The sequence below is a fragment of the Macaca nemestrina genome, chromosome 15 (assembly GCF_043159975.1).
Source record: "Macaca nemestrina isolate mMacNem1 chromosome 15, mMacNem.hap1, whole genome shotgun sequence".
Lineage (NCBI taxonomy): Eukaryota > Metazoa > Chordata > Mammalia > Primates > Cercopithecidae > Macaca > Macaca nemestrina.
The window spans coordinates 99,114,033-99,137,601 of NC_092139.1; the positions used below are offsets into that span (position 1 = coordinate 99,114,033).

Here is a 23,569-nt window from a genome sequence, read left to right on the forward strand (position 1 = left end):
GACTTGTCTCGAACTCCTGACCTCAAATGATCCACCGACCTTTGCCTCCCAAAGTGCTGGGATTACAGGCATGAGCCACCGTGCCCAGCCTACTTTCTAAGAATATAAAGCAAAGCCTCTATGCTACAAAAAGTTCTTCAGTTTTCTATTCTTTGCCTCAGGAGTAAATCCATGTACTACCAAATGTTCTCAGAGAACAGTGTCAATGCCACAGCATTTCACTGACAAGCTGATGAGTGACCTTCAACTAACATCAAGAATGGGGAACTGATGAAAGAAAACCATTGCTTCAAACTTAGTGGTTTCAAGGTTGTAATGAACATTATGAAATTCAATCCTGTGAGTTTCAGAAGCCAAAGGCTAAAAAAAATAGAGCTCATAAAGACCATAATTCCAAGTCAAAGTTTAGAAAAAGTATGACTGTGGAAGATGAAATTACAACTGATCTCTATTTGTTTGAGATCAATTGAGAGTTTTCAGGTGTTTTCTGTTTCCAAATCCAACCTCCATAGTTTTCATTTAATAAGGACAATTAAATAACACACTATGAACAATAAATTGCTTTGGTAAAAATTACGAAATAGTGCCAATCTTTCTTAAAAACTAAATTTAAGCATTTAAAAAGTTTTTCAATTCACATCATACCATAAATTCAGTCAAATATCCAAAACTGATTTTTTGCAGTATTCATATCAATATTTAGAAAAGACAAGATAGAGCAAACATCTATCCAAAAATCAGACATATCCTTGAAAATAAATCATATACTTTCACTTCAATCCCACTGATAAACAGAAAACATGCTTTTTCAAAAACTGGTACATGGATGACAGAATTAGTGACTGTTTTACTTGAAATCTGGAACCCACAGTTTCCAAAGTTAAGCAGGGGAAGCTTAGATTTATGCTTTGTTGGGCCGGGCGCGGTGGCTCAAGCCTGTAATCCCAGCACTTTGGGAGGCCGAGACGGGCGGATCACAAGGTCAGGAGATCGAGACCATCCTGGCTAACATGGTGAAACCCCGTCTCTACTAAAAAAATACAAAAAACTAGCCGGGCGAGGTGGTGGACGCCTGTAGTCCCAGCTACTCGGGAGGCTGAGGCAGGAGAATGGCGTGAACCCGGGAGGTGGAGCTTGCAGTGAGCTGAGATCCAGCCACTGCACTCCAGCTTGGGTGACAGAGCAAGACTCCGTCTCAAAAAAAAAAAAAAAAAAAAAAAAAAAGATTTATGTTTTGTTCTTCTCTGGAAGAATGTTTTCATAATCCATACCCAAACTAAGCTACAAAATACTTCTTTTGAAGGGATTTTAATTCAAGACCCTAATTATTGTTTCCATAATTTCTATTTTCAGAGGAATTATCTAGACAATTTCAATCACATTCCACCTGTAGATGCTCATACCTTAAATAATGCTGACTTTTAAGTGCACTAATTTTGTATTAATTAAAATATAAGATAAGCATGATACATCACTGTGAAAAATTGGGGGAGTGTATCCAAAATATAAGTATCTTAGTGATAAACAGGAATTCTAAAAATAACTTTAAAAAGCCAAGTGCGCTGGCTCACGCCTGTAATCCCAGCACTTTGGGAGGCCGAGGTGGGTGGATCACCTGAGGTCAGGAGTTCAAGACCAGCATGGCCAACCTGGTGAAACCCCATCTCTACTAAAAATACAAAAATTAGCTGGGTGTGGTGGTGGGCAACTGTAATTCCAGCTACTCAGGAGGCTGGGGCAGGAGAATCACTTGAACCCGGGAGGCGGAGGTTGCAGTGAGCCAAGATGGCACCGTTGTACTCCAGCCTAGGAGACAGAGTGAGAATTCATCTCAAAAACAAAAAACAAAAAAAAACCACAAAAAAACTAAAAAACATAATTAAAAATGTTTCAGTGTTGAAAAGAGTTTGAAATTTACAAATAGCAAAAATAATGGCTTTGCATTTTAACTTTTATTTCCTCCATTATGATCATACTGCAAAAGAAAAAAAGAAAGATACAAAGAAATAACATGAGAAAGCAAAGGAGATTAATACAAAGTATCTGGACATTCCCTAAAGATATTAAAGTAAGTGTTGAAAGTCACGTCCATATTTTGTCTAATAACCAATTCTGCTTCTGTTAGAGAAGCAAAACTTTTATTATAGTTAAAGCATAACAAGCAGAAACAAGTCGCTTTTACACATATTTAGCGGAAATACTAATTTCAAGAAACTGAAGCATCTTAAACATGAAAAGGTTAAACCTAAAGTTTATCTAGTCAGTAATTTTTATCACATAGCAAAATAGGACATTCTATAGCAGGGCCTCCCTCACAAGGTACCTTGCTAGAGGAAGTAAAGACCTGGACACATATCTCTGCCTTCTTGGTCAGGGTATCTCCTCTGCCACATCATTGTCAGCCATCAGCTGATTGAGGAGCCTGGGAACTGCAATTTGTGTTTCAGCTGCCCTTATTAGAGTAGATTTTTAATACAATTTTTAAGGTAACCTGTATGGCTATTAGCCTGGTCCTTCAAGCTAGGTCATTTAGACAAATCATATCCTTGGATTCATAATGTCATTCTGCTAATCAAACAGATTCCATGAAACATTTTTGCTTTTTGACAGTTACTTGGTTGTACTGATCAATGCTTTCCATTTTTATAGTAATTTTTACATTTTGTATTGTTTCACTAGTTTCTTTTTGGATTTCTAATGAATTCATTTAAGGTTATACATTTTCTTCTGCACATACTTTTCTGATCTTCCTGCTAATCACTCTAAAACATTCAGTATTTCCAATTTGATTTCATTCAATATAGTTAGGCATCTATCATGTGTCATGCACTGTAGTAAGAGTACCATATTAAAAAAATTTTTTTTAATTATTTAAATTTGCAAGTATTCCAAATGTTCAGTTTGTATACATTTTCTGGCTTTTAATTTGTCAATTTCTAAGTGAATATAGTCCACAAATACATGTGTAGGTGCGTGTATATTTCTGATCCTTGTGTTTCTTCGGCTTGTAAGTAAGCTCTATGAGGATGAGAACTTTATTTTGTTTACTACCATAGCCTTAGTTCCTAGAACAGTGTCCAGAGGTTAGAACTACTCAATAATTTGTTTTGAGACAGGGTCTTTTTCTGTCGCCTAGGCTGGAGTACAGTGGTGTGATCATTGCTTGCTGTAGCGTCAAACTCCTGGGCTCAGCCTCCTGAATAGCTAGGACTGCAGAAGCACGCCGCCACTCCCAGCTTATTTTTATTTATTTATTTTTGTAGCAGGGTCTCACAAGCTAGTCTTAAACTCCTGGCCTCAAGTGATCCTGCCTCAGCCTTTGATAAATATTTCTAAATAAAACGAACAAATGCGTTATTTGCGATTTCCTTTGTAGCCTAATAATTTGGTTAAGTTATATAAAAGATAGTGTATTCTCACTTTTGTTATAAAGTTCTGTTTATATTTATTAACACCCAACATTTGTAGAGCTTACTAAGCATACAACACTTTTTTTGCTTTTTGTTTTTTTTTTGAGACGGAGTCTCACTCTGTTACCCAGGCTGGAGTGCAGTGGTGTGATCTTGGCTCACTGCAAGCTTCGCCTCCCAGGTTCACACCATTCTCCTGCTTCAGCCATTCTCCTGCTTTGGCCTCCCAAAGTGGTCGGATTATAGGCATGAACCACCGCGCTTGGCCTCCAATACTGTTTTAAGCACTTACATACTTGTCAATTGATATTCATATCCTTTACAGCCTTTCTTATTTTTCCCAATTGACTTGTAATTTTCTGAGTACTTTGTATTAGAGTTCAGTTGGTTATATAACACACAGGATCTGTTTTTACTGACCTCAGTTTTGCTTTTTAGTGGATTATAGAATATATAATTTAACAACACCTCCACAGAAAGCATGGAGACAGAGTTAATGGCTTTGTTCTGACTGCTTAGCATTAACCATGTTTTGGTTCAGGATAATGGCCAGAGGACAAACAGTGCTCAGTTGCTATTCCTACCTATATGCTTCAGAGGTAGTATATTTGGGGGAGTTAAGAGCAGAAACTCATTACTGGAACTGTATAAATTAGAAGTCAGTTTCCACCATTTACTGGCTGTGTGACTTTGAGCAAGTTATCTAAATTCTATGCCTATTTCCTCATCTGTAAATGGAAATAGTAATCTAATTTATAAGGGATTTGTGAAGATCAGATAACTTACTGTATATAAAGCCTGCAACAATCAGCACTATATGCATGTTACCTGTTATTAAAAGTTTAGGTTTAGGCCAGGAGCAGTGGCTCATGCCTGTAATCTCAGCACTTTGGGAGGCCGAGGCAGGCAGATCACTGGAGGTCAAGAGTTCAAGACCAGTCTGGGCAACATGGTAAAACCCTGTCTCTACTAAAAATACAAAAGCTAGCTGGGTGTGGTGGTGTGTGTCTGTAATCCCAGCTACTCAGGAGGCTGAGGCACAAGAATCGCCTTAACCTAGGAGGCAGAGCTTGTAATGAGCCGAGATCACATCATTGCACTCCAGCCTGGGTGATGGAATGAGACTCTGTCTCAAAAAAAAAAAAAAAAAAAAAAATTCCATCTGTCTTCTAAGAGAATGAAAAAAGAAAAAGTCACTAAAAGGAAAAAAAATACTATACCCTCAGAAATTAAGAATTTGAAAGGGCCACTCCGTTTTAGATCTACTAAATTAAACTTGCATCTGGATATGATCCAAAGGACTGGCTAGGAGACTTACAATTAAAATTGCTGCTGGAACTTTAGGAACAAAACCACACAAATAGTTGCCAACATTGCTTTGGAGCCACATTCCATACGCTTCAGAGCAGTGCTACAGACAAGTGTGGACCATGCTGATCTGTATTGAGATAATAATGAGAATAAATGCTTAGAAACTGGTCGGGCACGGTGGCTCACACCTGTAATCCCAGCACTCTGGTAGGCCAAGACGGGTAGATTACTTGAGCTCAGGAGTTCGAGACCAGCCTGGCCAACATGGTGAAACCTCATCTCTACTAAAAATACCAAAATTAGCTGGGTGTGTTGGTGGCGCCTGTAATCCCAGCTACTTGGGAGGCTGAGACAGGAGAATCACTTGAACTCAGAAAGTAGAGTGAGCTGAGATTGCACCACCGCACTGCGGTGTGGGCGACAGAGACCTTTTCTCCAAAAAAAACAAAAAAACAAAAAGCCGGGTGTGGTGCTCATGCCTGTAATCCTAGCACTTTGGGAGGCCAGGGCAGGCGGATTGCCTGAACTCAGGAGTTTGAGACCAGCCTGGGCAACACGGTGAAACCCCATCTCTACTGAAAAACAAAAAATTAGCTGGGCATGGTGGTGTGTGCCTGTAGTCCCAGTTCCTTGGGAGGCTGAGGCAGAATTGCTTGAACCTGTGAGGCAGAGGTTGCAGTGAGCCAAGATTGCACCACTGTACTCCAGCCTAGGTGACAGAGCAAGACTCCATCTCCAAAAAAAGAAAAGAAACTTTTATACCAATTTGGCATTGTCATGACATTTGTACTTTATACTAAAATATTGTTCTTCAATGGAATGGAAATAAAGCCTGGCACCTCATCATAGAAAAATTTAAGACGACTGCCTAAGAACACATCTGTGGCCCTGTACCTATCAGTACTACACAGTGCCTGCTCACTTATTCTTGGTGGCAATCTTCTGGGTGTAGGGGAACAGGCAGTGACAACGGAGACAGACCAATGTTGCCTGCTCTGTTGTGCCCAGCTTTGTCCGCTCATACAATAATCAAATAAGGAGCAGTTATGATTAAGGAGTAGGTACTAATCCATAAATGCTGATGGGGCAGGAGCAAGGGTGGGTAGCAAAAGATTCAGGGAGAGCTTACTACTACTTTTAAAGTCCAGAAAGACTGAACCTCAAGAATTTAACAGCAATACTGAAAGTATTACAAGTTCCTTTTCATTAAAGGTTTTTGGAACCATCACATCCAAAAAGTATCAACCAGGCAGCCTCCTCCAAGGAATGCAGATCAGTTTGACAACAATTGTCAGTTATAAAAAGCCACCTTCGCAGTAAGTCTACAACAAACAAAAGGAGACAATGTAAACATCTAAAGAATTTGTATGCCGGACGTGGTGGCTCAAACCTGTAATGCCAGCACTTTGGGAGGCTGAAAAGCAGGTGGATCACAAGGTCAGGAGTTCAAGACCCGCCTGGCCAACATAGTGAACCCTTGTCTCTATTAGAAATACAAAAATTAGACAGGCGTGGTGGCACGCATCTGTGATCCCAGCTACTTGGGAGGCTGAGGCAGGAGAATCACTTGAACCCGGGAGACGGAGGTAGCAATGAGCCGAGATCGTACCATTGCACTTCAGCCTGGGTGAAAGAGATTCAGTCTCAAAAAAAAAAAAAAAAAAAAAAAAAAAAGGAATTTTTAGTCTAACACCACCGGCTTAAAAGAGAGTTAACTGGCACAAAAATCTCTTATTATGGCCGGGCGCAGTGGCTCAAGTCTGTAATCCCAGCACTTTGGGAGGCCGAGACGGGCGGATCACAAGGTCAGGAGATCGAGACCATCCTGGCTAACACGGTGAAACCTGGTCTCTACTAAAAATACAAAAAACTAGCCGGGCGAGGTGGCGGGCGCCTGTAGTCCCAGCTATTCGGGAGGCTGAGGCAGGAGAGTGGCGTAAACCCGGGAGGTGGAGCTTGCAGTGAGCTGAGATCCGGCCACTGCACTCCAGCCTGGGTGACAGAGCGAGACTCCATCTCAAAAAAAAAAAAAAAAAAAAAAAAAAAAATCTCTTATTATCCATTAGGCCTCTCAAAACAAAGCCAACAAAAATTTAAATATGTAAGAATAAAAGCCAAAAACCCCAAAAGCATCTAGCAAAACAACACTTTCAAAAAGATGTCTTAAATACTCAGGTCAAATTTAACCACACGTTTTTAAGTGTGCTGCTACACTCACCGAAGCCAAGCATGGCACCTTATCAAGGTTAAAGAACTCATTAAAGTCAAATTCTCCTGGGGACTGCTCAGGCAGGATGGCATCCCTTGGCACTTCCTGATCAGCTGCAGGCTCCTGTGCAAGGATGACCTCCACTTCATCTTCTTCGGCCACTCCTCCATTGCACTCTACTATACCTGAAAGCAAAACCAGGATAAAAACCATCTGATAAGTAAACTCCAGTGTCCCTCTGTGGTTTCACCCATCAATATACATGTAGAAGAGCCACAGATGACTTTAAAAGCAGACTTCTTGTGCAGGTACTGCAGTTGCAAGAATAAAACAGTCTCCCTTCTATGGGAGGCAGAAGAGGAAAAAAGCCTTAATAAAGCCAGAACACCAACAGGATGGGGGGAGGATTATGGTTCCCTTCCTCAGAACTTCGTGTTTTCTATAGTGGAGGGTTTTTTGGTTTTTTTTTTTTGAGATGGGGTCTTGCTCTGTTGCACAGGCTGGAGAGTAGTGGCACGATCACAGCTCACTGTAGCCTCTACCTCCTGGGCTCAGGTGATCCCCCTGCCTTAGCCTCCAGAGTAGCTGGGACCACAGGTGCACACCACCATGTCTGGCTAATTTTTTAATTCTTTGTAGAGACTGAGTCTCGCTAAACTGCACAGCCTGGACTTGAACTCCTGACCTCAAGTGATCCTCCTGCCTTGGCCTCCCAAAGTGCTAGGATTATAGTAGTGAGCCACTGTGTCCAGCACTGTACCCAGTTCTTTTTCTAGTGATGGTTTTTTTTTTTTTTTTTTTTTTTAAAGGATAGTCTTTGCAAGTCTCTTATTGCTTAAAAATGGAACCAAATTAATTTAGCTCTGCTTTTGCCCATGCACCTGTAGCACCACCACAGTCAGGACTCAGCAACCTAAAGTATTTATGAGAAACCTGGCATAAGGGTAATTTTCACTTGCCTACAGTTGGTTGTTGTAGCTCATCCTTCAAGGCGAAATTCAAATGTGACCTTCTCCGGGAAGCCTGCCCCGCCTACCCAGTTTTGCCCTACCCAGTAAAATTAATTGCCACCTTCTCTATAATCCTTGTGTCATCTCTGAGTACTTATCACACTGTATAACAGTAACTCTCTGTGAGGCTAAACTCTCTGAGGGTAGGTAACCTGGTCTAACCAGCTTTGTCTTACTCTATAGTGCCAAGTATACGCTATAATGTTCAGTTGATTTTAGGATGGGGAGATAAAGTGAAACTGCCAGATGCTAACATTTAAGGCATCTGACATCTTAGTTTTTAATGTTTTTATTTGTTTTAATTTATTTTAAATACATAGCAAGGGCAACCTAGAGACATTCTGTAGTTATCTAATAGGATGAACCAAGACCCCTGGATTCTACTCCAGGCTCTGCCATGAAATCCATCCCTTCTCTCCGGGTCTCAATCTCTCTCTGCATCTGTAAAATAAGGAGGTGCCACTCAATCTATCTCACTCCTGGCTCCTGCACTTGATACAAGAATGGTTGAAATTCAGATTTCACCTCACTTAAGAAAAACAATTTTTTCTTACCAGAAGCCTGATCTTTATCGTTAAAGAGGTGCTTTATTGGGTGCTGCTTTAATTAAGAATGAGACAAAGACATATCTCAAAGCCAACTTAATAGCAAAGTCTTCCAAATTAACTATCAATTTCTTACATTATCCTAGGGAAGAATGTGTGATAGCACAAAAATAATGGTAATATGCACTACATTTTCAAGACTACAAAAGAAGATGAGTATTGTGATTCTCCATTTCTTTCTCCTTCTAAATAAATGCCATCAGCTTATTTCTGCTTATATTTGTCTTCATCAAAATGTTAGGTGGCACTGACTTTTCCCTTATTTATTAAAATAGCTTTCCCAGGCCAGGCGCAGTGGCTCACGCCTGTAATCCCAGCACTTTGGGAGGCTGAGACAGGCAGATCATGAGGTCAGGAGATCAAGACCATCCTGGCTAACACGGTGAAACCCCATCTCTACTAAAAATACAAAAAATTAGCTGGGCATGGTGGCACACACCTGTAATCCCAGCCACTCAGGAGGCTGAGGCAGGAGAATCACTTGAACCCGGGAGGTGGAGGTTGCAGTGAGCAGAGATCAGGCTACTGCACTCCAGCCTGGGCAACAGAGTGAGACTCCATCTCAAAAAAAAAAAAGCAGCCGGGTGCGGTGGCTCAAGCCTGTAATCCCAGCACTTTGGGAGGCTGAGACGGGCGGATCACAAGGTCAGGAGATCGAGACCATCCTGGCTAACACGGTGAAACCCCGTCTCTACTAAAAAATACAAAAAGCTAGCCGGGCGAGGTGGCGGGCGCCTGTAGTCCCAGCTACTCGGGAGGCTGAAGCAGGAGAATGGCGTGAACCCGGGAGGCGGAGCTTGCAGTGAGCTGAGATCCGGCCACTGCACTCCAGCCTGGGTGACAGAGCGAGACTCCGTCTCAAAAAAAAAAAAAAAAAAAAAAAGAGGACAGGCGCAGTGGCTCATGCTTGTAATCCAGCACTTTGGGAGGCCAAGGCAGGCAGATCACAAGGTTAGGAGATCGAGACCATCCTGGCTAACACGGTGAAACCCCATCTCTACTAAAAATACAAAAAAAGCCGGGCGTGGTGGCGGGCGCCTGTAGTCCCAGCTACTTGGGAGGCTAAGGCAGGAGAATGGTGTGAACCCGGGAGGCGGAGCTTGCAGTGAGCAGACATCGTGCCACTGCACTCCAGCCTGGGTGACAGAGCAAACTCAGTCTCAAAAAAAAAAAGCTTTCCCTTTTGGTTGCCTAGTATCTGCCAAAAGGCTTTCAACTAACCCTGAAAGCTTGAAGCAGCTAGAATTTACTGAGTGCCTTCTTGAAGGCTGAGTTCTGATAGGTACATGAGTTCTTCAATGCTAAAAGTAACCCTTAAGTTATGATAGGCATTTTCTTCACTTTACAAAGAAACAGGCCCAGCTGTCAAAATTTTGTCTAAAATTATCCTTTTCTAAGCAGCAGCCCCAGTACTTTAACCCAGGTTAGTCCCCACCTGGCTCTTCACTGCCTCCTTCCCAAGACCACCAGTCTGGGACTGGCCACCTCAGAGCCAGGTCACTGCCCTAAAAAATGACTGTCTGCAGAACAATGGGCTCCCACTCTGCAGCAGATACTTCACACACATTAGCTCTGGCTCCTTCAATTTACCAAGGGAGATATCCGACCCCATCTTATAGTTGAGGAAACTAAGTTTTTTTTTTTTTTTGGAGGCAGTCTCAACTCTGTCTCCCAGGCTGGAGTGCAGTGGCGCAATCTCGCTGCAACCTCTGTCTCCTGGATTCAAGCAATTCTCCTGCCTCAGCCTCTCCAGTAGCTGGGAGTACAGGCAGGTGCCACCACTCCCAGCTAATTTTTGTACTTTCAGTAGAGACAGGGTTTCACCATGTTGGCCAGACTGGTCTCAAACTCCTGACCTCAAACGATCCACCCGCCTTGGCCTCGCAAAGTGCTGGGATTATAGGCATGAGCCACCGTGCTTGGCCTGAAACTAAGTTTGAGAGAAGGCAAATCACAAACAACTGACCTGGGAAGGCCTAATACCATGATGAAGAAGGTAAGCTCTGATGGCCCGAAGCATCTTGCTCTACTCTTAACTTCACTACTTATTTCCATGGTGACTACCTTAAGTGTCTTTAAGTTACTTAAGCCCTCTGAGCCTCCATTTGCTCATCTATGAAATGGGCATAAAAAAGTACCTACAAAAAAAAAAAAAAAAAAAAAAAAAAAAAAAGGTACCTACACTGGTCGGGCGCAGTGGCTCACGCCTGTTATCCCAGCACTTTGGGAGGCTGAGGCGGGTGGATCACAAGGTCAGGAGATCAAGACCTCGGTGAAACCTCGTCTCTACTAAAAATACAAAAAATTAGCCAGGTGCGGTGGTGGGCACCTGTAGTCCCAGCTACTCAGGAGGCTGAGGCAGGAGAATGGCGTGAACCCGTGAGGCGGAGGTTGCAGTGAGCCGAGATGGCACCACTGCACTCCAGCCTGGGGGAGAGAGCAAGACTCCGTCTCAAACAAACAAAACAACAACAACAACAAAGTGTACCTACACTATACAAGGTCATTAAGACACAAAGAATTACGCGGACAAAACACACTCAGCACTGTGTTTAGGACATAACTGCCCAATAAATGAGACCTCTCATTATTTCTACCACATTTCTTATTTCTGGGGAACTCTTTCATGTACACAGTGCTCTTACAGGATAACTTGAGACTTTTCTGTTTAGTGTGGCAGGCAGAACAAGTTAGGGAAATAGTACAATCTACACTTAGTAAATTCTCACTTTAGAAGCAGTTTCAGGGGCCGGGCATGGTGGCTCATGCCTATAATCCCAGCACTTTGGGATGCTGAGGTGGGTGGATCACCTGAGGTCAGGAGTTCGAGACCAGCCTGGCCAACACGGTGAAACTCCGTGTCTACTAAAAAGTGAAAAAATTACCGGGGCGTCATGGTGGGCACCCGTAATCCCAGCTACTCGGGAGGCTGAGGCAGGGGAGAATTGCTTGAATCAAGGAGAAAGTTTCAAGATCAGGATGCATCATGAAAAACTTGCCATTTCCTATACATCTGGTGCCCATTCCTAAGTGTACAATTAGCCAGTGATAATCACATCTCTATTTTATTTATTTTTGAGACAGAGTCTTGCTCTGTCACCCAGGCTGGGGTGCAGTGGCGTGATAGCTCACTGCAACCTCCACCTCCCAGTTTCAAGCAATTCTTGTGCCTCAGTCTCCTGAGTAGCTGGACTACAGGCGCCCGCAACCACACCCCGCTAATTTTTGTATTTTTAGTGGAGACGGGGTTTCGCCATGTTGGCCAGGCTAGTCTCAAACTCCTGACCTCAGGTGATCTGCCCGCCTCGGCCTCCCAAAGTGTCGGGATTACAGGTGTGAGCCACCACGCCTGGCCTACATCTCATTTTAAAACAGTGAACTTCCCTCCCAAAGTTTGAACTGACCTTCCTTCACAGAGGCTGTCCGTCGCCTTGTTCTTTTTCTCCCTTTGTGATCTTCTTCTAGTATCTTATCATCGAAGCCAGTCAGTTCGATGGTTTCAGACTGACTTGTGGGTCCAGCAGAGAACCACTCTGGTTCTTCTTCTGTGTAAGAATCATTTCTTCTACGCTCACCAAAGACACGCTTACTATCTCCAAACTCTCTCTGGAAAAGCACATAAAGCAAGATTAAAAAATTTCTAGTCAAGGCATTTCTACTTAAGAGTCAAGTTCTTCATTGTAAAGTTCAATAGTGAAAGGAAGATATGATGCTGTATACCTGAGGCCCATCACCATCCCCAGCTCTTCTTCCCTGACTGGTTTAAGAGCAGGCTGTGTTCATGCCTGTTCTCAAAGTAACCTGGTATAAATGAAGTGAATGCCAAGTCCCCAAGCACATGAACTACCGAAGAATCTAGAAGACAAACCCAGGTGGGGTGTGGTGGCTCACGCCTATAATCCCAGCACTTTGGGAGGCCGAGGCAGGCAGATCACCTAAGTTTGGGAGTTTGAGACCAGCCTGACCAATATGGAGAAACTCCGTCTCTACTAAAAATATAAAAAATTAGCCGGGTGTGGTGGTGCATGCCAGTAATCCCAGCTACTCGGGGGGCTGAGGCAGCGGCGAACCGAGATCACACCATTGCACTCCAGCCTGGGTAACAAGAGCGAAACTCTGTCTCAATTGGAAAAAAAAAAAAAAAAAAAAAGAAGAGACAAACCCTGAAACGCTTGTCCTTGAAGTCCCTCTCTCGGTCTCTTTCTCTCAAGTCTCGCAGGTCCTTATCGCTAAGACGGTGATCCTTCTCAAAGGTCCGAGCAGAGATTATCCTCCCACTGCCAATCCTACGTCCACCAAGCAGACGAAGCCCATCATTATCTTTCTCTAATGGACTTCCTGAGCGCCGGGAGCTAACAGCAGCTGTCACGTGGCAGCCCCCTCCAAAGCTCCGTCTCTGAGGGCTGAGAACAACATCTAAGTCATCTTCTTTCACACGCTCTCGTGGATCTGGAAGGATGTGGGAAAGAGAAAGTTAAACAAACCAACAAGGGTGTTCTCTTCTTTTTTAGATAGTATGTCCACGACTAATGGGAGGAAAGGGATGGTTGGAAGACACCATTTTAGCCCACTAAAATTGGGCTATCAACAAATTCAGGGTAACATGTGCATTATGTATTTAAATAAGGCTGAGACATTGGCCTTTCTCTTTGCGGCAATAGAAGTACTTCACAATAAATGATTTTCCATGATTAGTCTCTGCAGTGCCTTTATTTCGACCAAATCCTTACCTAAGAATTATTAGCAAATGTTTTATCAGCTAATAAACTACAGTAGGTGTCAGTATTTGAAAAAATAACTGATTAAAAAGTGCCTCTTCAACAAAATGGTGTTGAACGGTTAGATATCTACAGACAAAGAAATGAACTTAAATCTATATTTGGGGCTGGGCATGGTGGCTCGTGCCTATAATCCAGCACTTTGGGAGGTCAAGGCAGGGGATCACGAGGTCAGGAGTTCAAGACCAGCCTGGCCAAGATGGTGAAACCCCATCTCTACTAAAACTACAAAAATTAGCCGGGTATCGTGGCAGGTGCCTATAATCCCGGCTACTTGGGAGGCTGAGGCAGGAGAATTGCTTGAACCCAGAGGCAGAGGTTACAGTGAGCAGAGGTCACCCTGCTGTACTCTAGCCTGGGCGACAGAGTGAGACTCTGTCCCCCACCAAAAAAAAAAAAAAAAAAAATCTATATTTGGTACCAGATATATACAAAAACTAATTCAAAATGGATCACAGATCTAAATGTAAAACCTAAAACTAAAAATTCCTAGAACAAAATATAGGAGGAAATCCTTGTGGCACTGGGTTAGGCAAAGTTTTCTTAGGCATGACACCAAAAGCATGATCCACTTAAAAAACACTGATAGACTGGGCTTGATCAAAATTTAAAAATTTCTACTCTTTGAAAGACACTGTTTAGAGAATGCAAAGACAAGCCACAGATTGGGACAAAATATTTCAAAGCATTTTTCTGATAAAGGACTTAAATTCAGAACACATAAAACCTCTTAATTAAAAAAAACCAACCCAGTGGCTCATGCCTATAATCCCAGCACTTTGGGAGGCTGAGGTGGGTGGATCACCTGAGGTTAGGAGTTCGAGACTAGCCTGAACAACATGGTGAAACCCCATCTCTACTAAAAATACAAAATTAGCCAGGCGTGGTAGCAGGCACCTGTAATCCCAGCTACTTGGGAGGCTGAGGCAGGAGAATCACTTAAACCCAGGAGGTGAAGGTTGTAGTGAGCCGAGATTGCGCCACTGCACTGTAGCCTGGGTACCAAGAGCCAGACTACATCTCAAAAAAAAGAAAAAAAAACGCAACCCAATTAAAAAATAGACAAATGGTTTGAACAGACCCTTCACCAAAGAGGTTATGTGGAAGGCAAATAAGCATATGAAAAGATATTCAACATAATTAGTCATTAGGGAAATGCAAATTAAACCATGTGATACCACTACACACCTATTAGAATGGCTAATATTGAAAAGACTGACCATTCCAAGTGCTGACGAGGATGTGGAGCAAGTGGAACTCTCATACACCACTGGTGGAAACATAAAATGGTACCACTACTTTGGAAAACAGTTTGGCAATTTCCCAGAAGGTTAAACATACATCTACTATACAACCCAACCATTTTAATCCTAGTTTTTTACCCAAGAGAAAAGCAAGCATGTGTCCAGAGACTTGTACATGAATGTTCATTGCAGCTTTGGTTATAACAGTCAAAAACTGGGAACAACCCAAATGTGCATCAACAGATAAACAGACCAACTGCTAAATCCATACAATGGAATACTATTAAGCAATGAAAATAAACTAGACACTCAACAACATGGATGAATCTTAATTATTCTTAGTGAAAAAAGCTACACAAGGAGTACATACTATAGTAACTACATTTATATAAAATTCTAGGAAATGGAAACTAATCTATAGGAACAAAGAAGACATAGAAAGCAGATCAGGCTGGGCACTATGGCTCATGCCTGTAATCCCAACACTTTGGGAGGTCAAGACAAGTGGATCACCTGAGGTTGGGAGTTCGACACCAGCCTGGCCAACAAGGTAAACCTTATCTCTACTAAAAATACAAAAATTGGGGCCAGGCACAGTGACTCATGCCTGTGATCCCAGCACTTTGGGAGGCCAAAGTGGGTGGATCACTTGAGGTCAGGAGTTCAAGACCAGGCTGGCCAACATGGTGAAATCCTGTCTCTACTAAAAATACAAAAATTAGTCGGGCGTGGTGGCGCACGCCTATAATCCCAGCTACTTGGGAGGCTGAGGCTCGAGAATCACTTGAACCCGGGAGGCAGAGGTTGTAGTGAGCCGAGATTGCTCCACTGCACTCCAGCCTGGGTGACAGAGGAAGACTCCATCCTGGCGGGGGCGGGTGGAGTTAGCTGGGCGTGGTGGAACGTGCATGTGTAATCTCATCTACTCAGGAGGCTGAGGCAAGACAGTCGCTTTATTTATTTTTTATTTATTTATTTATTTTTTGAGACGGAGTCTCACTCTGTCGCCCAGCCTGGAGTGCAGTGGCCGGATCTCGGCTCACTGCAAGCTCCGCCTCCCGGGTTTACGCCATTCTCCTGCCTCAGCCTCCCGAGTAGCTGGGACTACAGACGCTCGCCACCTCGCCCAGCTATTTTTTTTGTATTTTTTTTTTTTACTAGAGACGGGGTTTCACCGGGTTAGCCAGGATGGTCTCGATCTCCTGACCTCGTGATCCGCCCGTCTCGGCCTCCCAAAGTGCTGGGATTACAGGCTTGAGCCACCGCGCCCGGCCAAGACAGTCGCTTTAACCTGGGAGGCAGAGGTTGCAGTAAGCAGAGATCATGCCACTGTACTCCAGCCTGGGCGACAGAGGGAGACTCTCTCTCTCTCAAAAAAAAAAAAAAAAAAAAAAAAAAAAGTTTACAGCGCTTGCTTGGGAAGGGGGAAGTGTTGGGGGCAGGTGCGTGGCTAAATGGAGGACACATAGGAATACTAGGGAACGTCTGGGGGTGATAAAAATGCTTATGTTGATTTTGGTAATGGTTTCACAGATGGATACACATGTCAAGACATCAAATGGTATACTTTTTGTGCAGGCTATCTGTAAATTCTATCTCAATAAATTTATTGATGTAGGAAGAACAAACAAGTCACCACACAAAAAATGTCTTCCTAGAAAAACCAGGAAACTGAAGATTAGTCCAAGTGAGAAAAATCTGCTTTAATTCTGTTATCACGAACAGCTCCTAGAATGTTCGGTTGCATGCTTTACAGAATTTCTGTGCACAGTCTCAGTTTTTTCCAAACACAGGATACAATATGGACAGTTTTCTATGAGTCAGTACATCATGAACATTATTTGCCAATAAACACATCTGCAACATGGTTTTACAGAACAATGCAATGTAATATTCCTATATATGGATATACCGAAGTTTACATGACCCATTTCTACTGTTGGATATTTAGGTTCCTTCTCAGTTTTCATCACTGTAATAAAGTCTCTGCATATCTTTAATGATTCTGCTAGAATAAATTATTTGAGAGACATTACTGTGCTGAGTGGACTGACAGACTGTGTAGAAGGGTCTTACAGCTTAAACTAGAGCTGGGCTATCTTTTTCATTTAGTTCCAAGTTTTTATGATAGGTCGTCCTCTCATCTCAAAAAGATTTCTTGCAACAAGTTCCTTGACTGCTTTTATATTACCTGGTCTTCATTTCACCCTTAAACAACGTTTCTAGTTTGAAGGGGTAAACTTTAAACTAGAAAAGTTGGAAGATCAGACTTAACTTCAGTCTCAAACCATATCAAAGCCTTGTATTCAGATCACAGTCCATTATGAATTAAGAATTGCCAGAACTAGGCTCAGCGCGGTGGCTCATGCCTGTAATGCCAACACTTTGGGAGGCCGAGGCAGGGGGATCACGAGGTTAGGAGTTCAAGACCAGCCTGGCCATGATGGTGAACATCTCTACTAAAAATACAAAAATTAGCCGGGCATGGTGGCAGGCGCCTGTAATCCCAGCTACTTGGGTGGCTGAGGCAGAGAATTGCTTGAACCCAGGAGGCAGAGGTTGCAGCCTGGGTGACAGAGCAAGACTCCATCTCAAAAAAAAAAAAAAGAATTGCCAGAACTAATTCATACCCGAGGACTGGTCTCACGTATGAGAGAAAGCATAATGAGATTTCCAGCACAGCTTTATGCTACCTACCACATCTAACTCAGTTATCCATGCCAATGAAAGATAATTAGCACTTTTAATTCGGAAGCACACAGCCTAACAGTCTTCTATAAGAAGATAGCTATATAATAGCTGTGACAAAGTAGACTATGACTTTACCCTGCTGATTAGGAAAAATCCAACTGATAAATCAGTTTCCTGATAAGAACATTTCCCCTCAAAGCATAAAATTCTCAGAGCTAAGAATGAAACCAGCAGCCAAAAGCATGTCCCCAAAATCACTAACCCCACTTCTGAGTGACTGTATGCTCACCTACTATCCTGCGCACCAGGGAAGGCCGGTCGGTATCCAACTCTTTCTTCAGACTTTCCACTGGCGAGCTTCGCCCTGAAGCTGGGTAGAGAGAGGCATGCCACTTCTCAGGGTCCCAGACACCATCACTACAGGTCAGAAAATACAAATGTTAGCACTTGCACCCATGAACCATATAGGCCGTCTGATTTCTAAACCTCCTCAGCTATTAAGTTATGGAAACCCATTTCTCTGAGACAGGGTCTCGCTCTGTCACCCAGGATAGAGTGCAGTGGCATGACACTGCACCCTCTGCCTCCCAGGTTCAAGTGATTCTTCTGCCTCAGCCTCACCAGTAGCTGGGATTACAAGTGCCCACTACCACGTCTTGCTAATTTTTGTATTTTTAGTAGAGACAGGGTTTCACCAGTTGGCCAGGCCAGGTCTCTAACTCCTAACCTCAAGTAATCTGCCTGCCTTGGCTTCTCAAAGTGCTGGAATTACAGATGTGAGCCACTACGCCCAGCCGGAAACCCATTTCCAATATAAAGCTTCATGACTGCCTGCAGAATTGTTACCTCTTTTAATACGAAAACCAAAACATCTATTAATTCAGTAATACTTTGTTGTTGATCACACAACACCAGTAGTCTCTTGAAAACTAATGGTCTGTACACAATTGAAACATTCAGACCGTATACCTTGGAGTGCACATGGATTACAATAACTATGCCTGTACTATACAAAGAAGATGTTCCATAAATATTAACTGTTGTTTACTGAAGATTAACACAAAGGAGAAAAAAAAAATCCCTTAACTCTCTCACCAGAAGTAGTACCTGGATCATTTGATGTGTATTTTTCCAGAATTTCTATGCACAGTCTTAGTTTTTCCATAAGCAGGGCAGACAGCTCTTACGACCTAAAATGTGTAGTTTAGGTTTTATTTTGTTATTCTCTGTGTAACGAGGGGGTGGTGTGTAGTACAGTGCACAGAGCAGAAACTTTGGAGCCCAAAAATCTGGACCCTAATTCTAGTTTGCCACCACTACTGGGAACATCCTAGACAAGTTACTGAGCTGCATCTTCTGCAGAAAGAACTTCCCAACCACCAGATTAGACCAGGTCATGCTATACACTAGCAATGTACTCCACACTTGTCCTTTGCAGCCTGTGATGTTTGCAATGATAAATTTTTACAAGTATTTGATTGTGTCCTTCCATAGACCAATGCTCCATGAAGCCATGGAATATTTTATAGAACCTGGCACAGTATTTATCACATAGCAGGTACCAATGAACATTTCTTGAATAAGTGAGTTAACTTTTCAGTCTCAAACTCCTCACAATAAAATATATACTACCTACCTTCTAGGGTAGTGGTGAGGATTATCTAGCATTTAAGAGCCCAACAAATTTTAGTTCTCAGAGAGGTGAAACAGAATGAAGTAGCTCTCTCCTCTTTCTTATTTTTATCACCAGGCACAGTCTCTGCTTCAGAAATAAAAGTTGTTTGTCTGCCCAGGATAACTTTGTTTTTATTTTTTTCAGACAGGGTCTCAGAGTTCTGTCACCCAGGCTGGAATGCAGTAAGTGGCATGATTATACCTCACGGCAGCCTGAAACTTCGGGGCTCAGGTGATCCTCCCACCTCAGACTCCTGAGTAGTTATGACTACAGGCACGTGCCACCATGCCCGGATAATTTTTTAAAATACATTTTGTAGGCCAGACGCGGTGGCTCATGCCTGCTAATCCCAACACTTTGGGAGGCCGAGGTGGGTGGATCACCTGAGGTCAGCAGATCGAGACCAGCCTGGCCAAAATGGTGAAATCCCGTCTCTACTAAAAATACAAAAATTAGCTAGGTGTGGTGGTGGGTGCCTGTAATCCCAACTACTTAGGATAATCGCTTGAACCCTGAAGGCGGAGGCTGTGGTGAGCCGAGATTGTGCCATTGCACTCCAGCCTGGGCAACAAGAGCGAAACTCTATCTCAAAAAAAAAAAAAAAAAAAGAGGCCGGGCGCGGTGGCTCAAGCCTGTAATCCCAGCACTTTGGGAGGCCGAGACGGGTGGATCACGAGGTCAGGAGATCGAGACCATCCTGGCTAACACGGTGAAACCCCGTCTCTACTAAAAAATACAAAAAACTAGCCGGGCGCGGTGGCGGGCGCCTATAGTCCCAGCTACTCGGGAGGCTGAGGCAGGAGAATGGCGTGAACCCGGGAGGCGGAGCTTGCAGTGAGCTGAGATCTGGCCACTGCACTCCAGCCTGGGCGACAGAGCGAGACTCCGTCTCAAAAAAAAAAAAAAAAAAAAAAAAAAAAAAAAAGAAAGAAAGAAAAATCCTAACTAATTGGAATAGCCATTATTCAAGTATCACCTTCATCAGGGAATGTGGTTGAGGCATCAAGGTTTTTTTTTTTTTTTTCTTTGAGATGGTGTCTTGCTCTGTGGCCCAGGCTGGAGTGCAATGGCATGATCTTGGCTCACTGCAAGCTCTGCCTCCCGCGTTCGTGCCATTCTCCTGCCTCAGCCTCCCGAGTAGCTGGGACTACAGGCACATGCCACCACACCCAGCTCATTTTTGTATTTTTAGTAGAGACGGGGTTTCGTTATGTTGGCCAGGCTGGTCTCAAACCCCTGACCTTGTGATCCGCCTGCCTTGGCTGCCCAAAGTGCTGGGATTATAGGTGTGAGCCACTGCACCCGGCCCATCATTTCTTAAATATCAAGGTAGATGGTTTATATTAGCCTACATTTTTTTTTAACATATAAAGCATCATATTAATGTTCAATTTCCTGGTTAAATAGGACTTTTTTTTTTTTTTTTTGAGATAGGATCTCTGTTGCTCAGGCTGGAGTGTAGTGATGCAATCATAATTCACTGCAGCCTCAAGTTCCTGGGCTCAAGCAAACCTCCTGCTTTGGCCTCCTGAGTAGCTGGGACTATAGGCACTATAGTACTATAGGTGCTATAAATACAAAAACATTAGCTGGGCGTGGTGGCGGGTGCCTTTAATCCCAGCTACTTGGGAGGCTGAGGCAGAAGAATCGCTTGAACCTGGGAGGTGGAGGTTGCAGTGAGCCCAGGTCGCGCCAGTGCACTCCAGCCTGAGCAAAAAGAGTGAGACTCTGTCTCAAAAAAAAAAAAAAAAAAAAAAAAGAAAAAAAAAAGAAATGACTAAGGTGGCCATAAGTAGTACAATATAGGATTATTGTAGGAGATTTTCAGACCATTTTTAGCTATCGTCTTCCCAAACCAAAGCCACCTTCTTCTGAAGGAAACTAAGATGCAATAAAGCTAATGTGAATGGCTAAATAGTTTTTTGTGGGAATGCAAAAAAAAAACTAAGAGCCCCCTTGAGCAGCATACCTAAGGCAGGTACCCTCAAAGTACAGTGCAAAAAACCACTGGTAAAGAGAGAAGACCCTGGTGAGGACTCCTGGTTGTTCTTTTTATTTTTTTAAGACGGAGTCTCGCACTGTCACCCAGGCTGGAGTGCAGTGGTGCGATCTCAGCTCACTGTAAGCTCCGCCTCCCAGGTTCATGCCATTCTCCTGCCTCAGCCTCCCAAGTAGCTGGGACTACAGGCGCCTGCCACCACGCCCGGCTAATTTTTTGTATTTTTAGTAGAAACAGGGTTTCACTGTGTTAGCCAGGATGGTCTTGATCTCCTGACCTTGTGCTTTGCCCGCCTCGGCCTCCCAAAGTGCTGGGATTACAGGCGTGAGCCACCGCGCCCGGTTGGGTTCAAGTCTTAAATTCTGCTTTCTGACTATGTGACTCTGACCAGATCATTTTTTAATTTAAGTTTCATGCCTACGTCGTTGAAACCCATCTTATTACCTCTTGAAAATCCTCTTTCATAATTCTACCAGAAAACTTCAAAACAATACAATTCTTAATTTACCAAGTTTGGTATAACAAAAAGTTATTGACTAGAAGTAGTTAAGGACTAGAATGACACACATACCTGTCATATTTTTCAGAAAGGCACGAAGGCCTCTGTTTAGAATGGGGGAGTTCTTTTATATCCAAGAGTTCTTCCTAAAGAGAGAAATCAAATAGTCATTTTGAATTACATTTCTTAGGCCACACACTTTAAACTTCTTTCTGTTCTGAATAATTCTAAGTGTCCATCTTAAACACTTCACACAATTCTTATTTATATCTTGCCTTATTTCAGAAAGGACTGGAGTACATCAAGGTTCTTACAAGCTCAAGCAGAATAATCTAGTAACTTAAAAGTGATCAGTTTCTGGCTAAAACATTCTCTCATAATTCCTATTCAATAACATTGTTATAGTCCATAACACTGAATGCTCAGCAAGGCAAGGAAACTTTAGTCTTAGATAAAACCTCTGCCTAATCTTACCAATTTTCAATGCATTAGATGCCAATTTACAAGGGGATAATTTTTTTTTTTTTTTTTTTTGAGACGGAGTCTCGCTCTGTCACCCAGGCTGGAGTGCAGTGGCCGGATCTCAGCTCACTGCAAGCTCCGCCTCCCGGGTTTACGCCATTCTCCGGCCTCAGCCTCCCGAGTAGCTGGGACTACAGGCGCCCGCCACCTCGCCCGGCTAGTTTTTTGTATTTTTTAGTAGAGACGGGGTTTCACCGTGTTATCCAGGACGGTCTCGATCTCCGGACCTCGTGATCCGCCCGTCTCGGCCTCCCTAAGTGCTGGGATTACAGGCTTGAGCCACCGCGCCCGGCCTTTTTTTTTTTTTTTGAGATGGAGTCTCACTCTGTAGCCCAGGATGAAGTGCAGTGGCACAATCTTGGCCCACTGCAACCTCCGCCTCCTGGGTTCAAGCAATTCTCTCGCCTCAGCCTCCCAAGTGGCTGGGATTACAGGCACCTTCCACCATGCCCGGCTAATTTTTGTGTTTTTAGTAGCGACAGGGTTTCACCATGTTAGCCAGGCTGGTCTCAAACCCCTGACCTCAGGTGATCTGCCCGCCTCAGCCTCCCAAAGTGCTGGGATTACAAGTGTGAGCAACCAGGCCCGGCAGGCAATAGTTTTTTTTAAATGTAATGTTGCAAGACTAAAAAAACACAAAAAACATCCATATACTGTGTACCTGGATTTACCTATTAACATTTCTCCCTATTTATCATTTACTTTTTTTTTTTGCAGAATTTAAAAAAATTGATACAGATCTTTGTATATATTTATGGGGTACATGTGATAATGCTGTTACATGTATAAACTGTTTAATGATCTAGTCAGGATATCTGGGGTGTCCATTACCTCAAGTATTTATCCTTCCTATGTTTTGGAGACATTTAAAGTCCTCTCTTCTAGCTATTTTGAAATATACAATACACTTGTTAACCATAGCCACTCTATTCTATCAAACATTAGAACTTATTCCTTCTTCAACTGTATGTTTGTACCCATATAATCAACCTCTTTGTATTCTGCCATCCCACCCACATACCTTTCCCAGACTCTGGTATCTATCATTCTATTCTCTACCTCCATGAAGTCAAGTTTTTTGGCTTCCACATATGAGCGAGTTTGGTTTTTTTTTTTTTTACTAACTTGAGAGTAAATTGCCTAAGTCATGATACCTTATTCCTAAATACTTCAGTGCCTATTTCCTAAGAATGACGATATTCTTTTACAGCCTGTTATCCAGCTCCATGAGAGAATTTGGCCCTACAGAAAATGACTGAGTGACTATTTTCTCCTCTCAAGGATGTACTTAGCCGGTATCCGATGCACAGGAGAGAGGCTAATCCCTCACATATAACAGATGCTTCAGGGCATAAGGACTTACTTCTGCAGACTCAAGTTGAGAAGAACTGCCAGTTTTTTTAATAACTACAGTTATCGATAATAATATTTTCTAATCTACCTTCCCAATTCCAGTTTTGTAAACTGACCCAATAATATCCTTTATATTGATCTTCCCCCTCCAACACAGGATCCAGTCTAGAATCAGATATTTGATTGCTATATCTCTCTTTGGTCTCCCTTAATCTAGAACATTTCTACAACTTTTGTCTCTTATGATATTGACATTTCTAGAG

The 23,569-nt window shown here is 42.9% G+C and overlaps 1 protein-coding gene across 7 annotated transcripts in view; it reads right to left on the bottom strand.

Moving 5' to 3' along the window:
- LOC105487293 (eukaryotic translation initiation factor 4E nuclear import factor 1) overlaps positions 1-23,569 on the bottom strand; it is a 56,844-nt gene that overhangs the window by 17,688 nt on the left and 15,587 nt on the right. For all 7 annotated transcript variants that reach the window (XM_071080434.1, XM_071080433.1, XM_071080438.1 and 4 more), the window contains exons 3-7: positions 21,504-21,577; positions 17,548-17,675; positions 12,708-12,994; positions 11,950-12,151; positions 6,940-7,115 (exon numbers count right to left, since the gene is read on the bottom strand). In XM_071080434.1, coding sequence (XP_070936535.1) covers positions 6,940-7,115; positions 11,950-12,151; positions 12,708-12,994; positions 17,548-17,675; positions 21,504-21,577 — 867 coding nt within the window. The remainder of the gene's footprint in view (positions 1-6,939; positions 7,116-11,949; positions 12,152-12,707; positions 12,995-17,547; positions 17,676-21,503; positions 21,578-23,569) is intronic.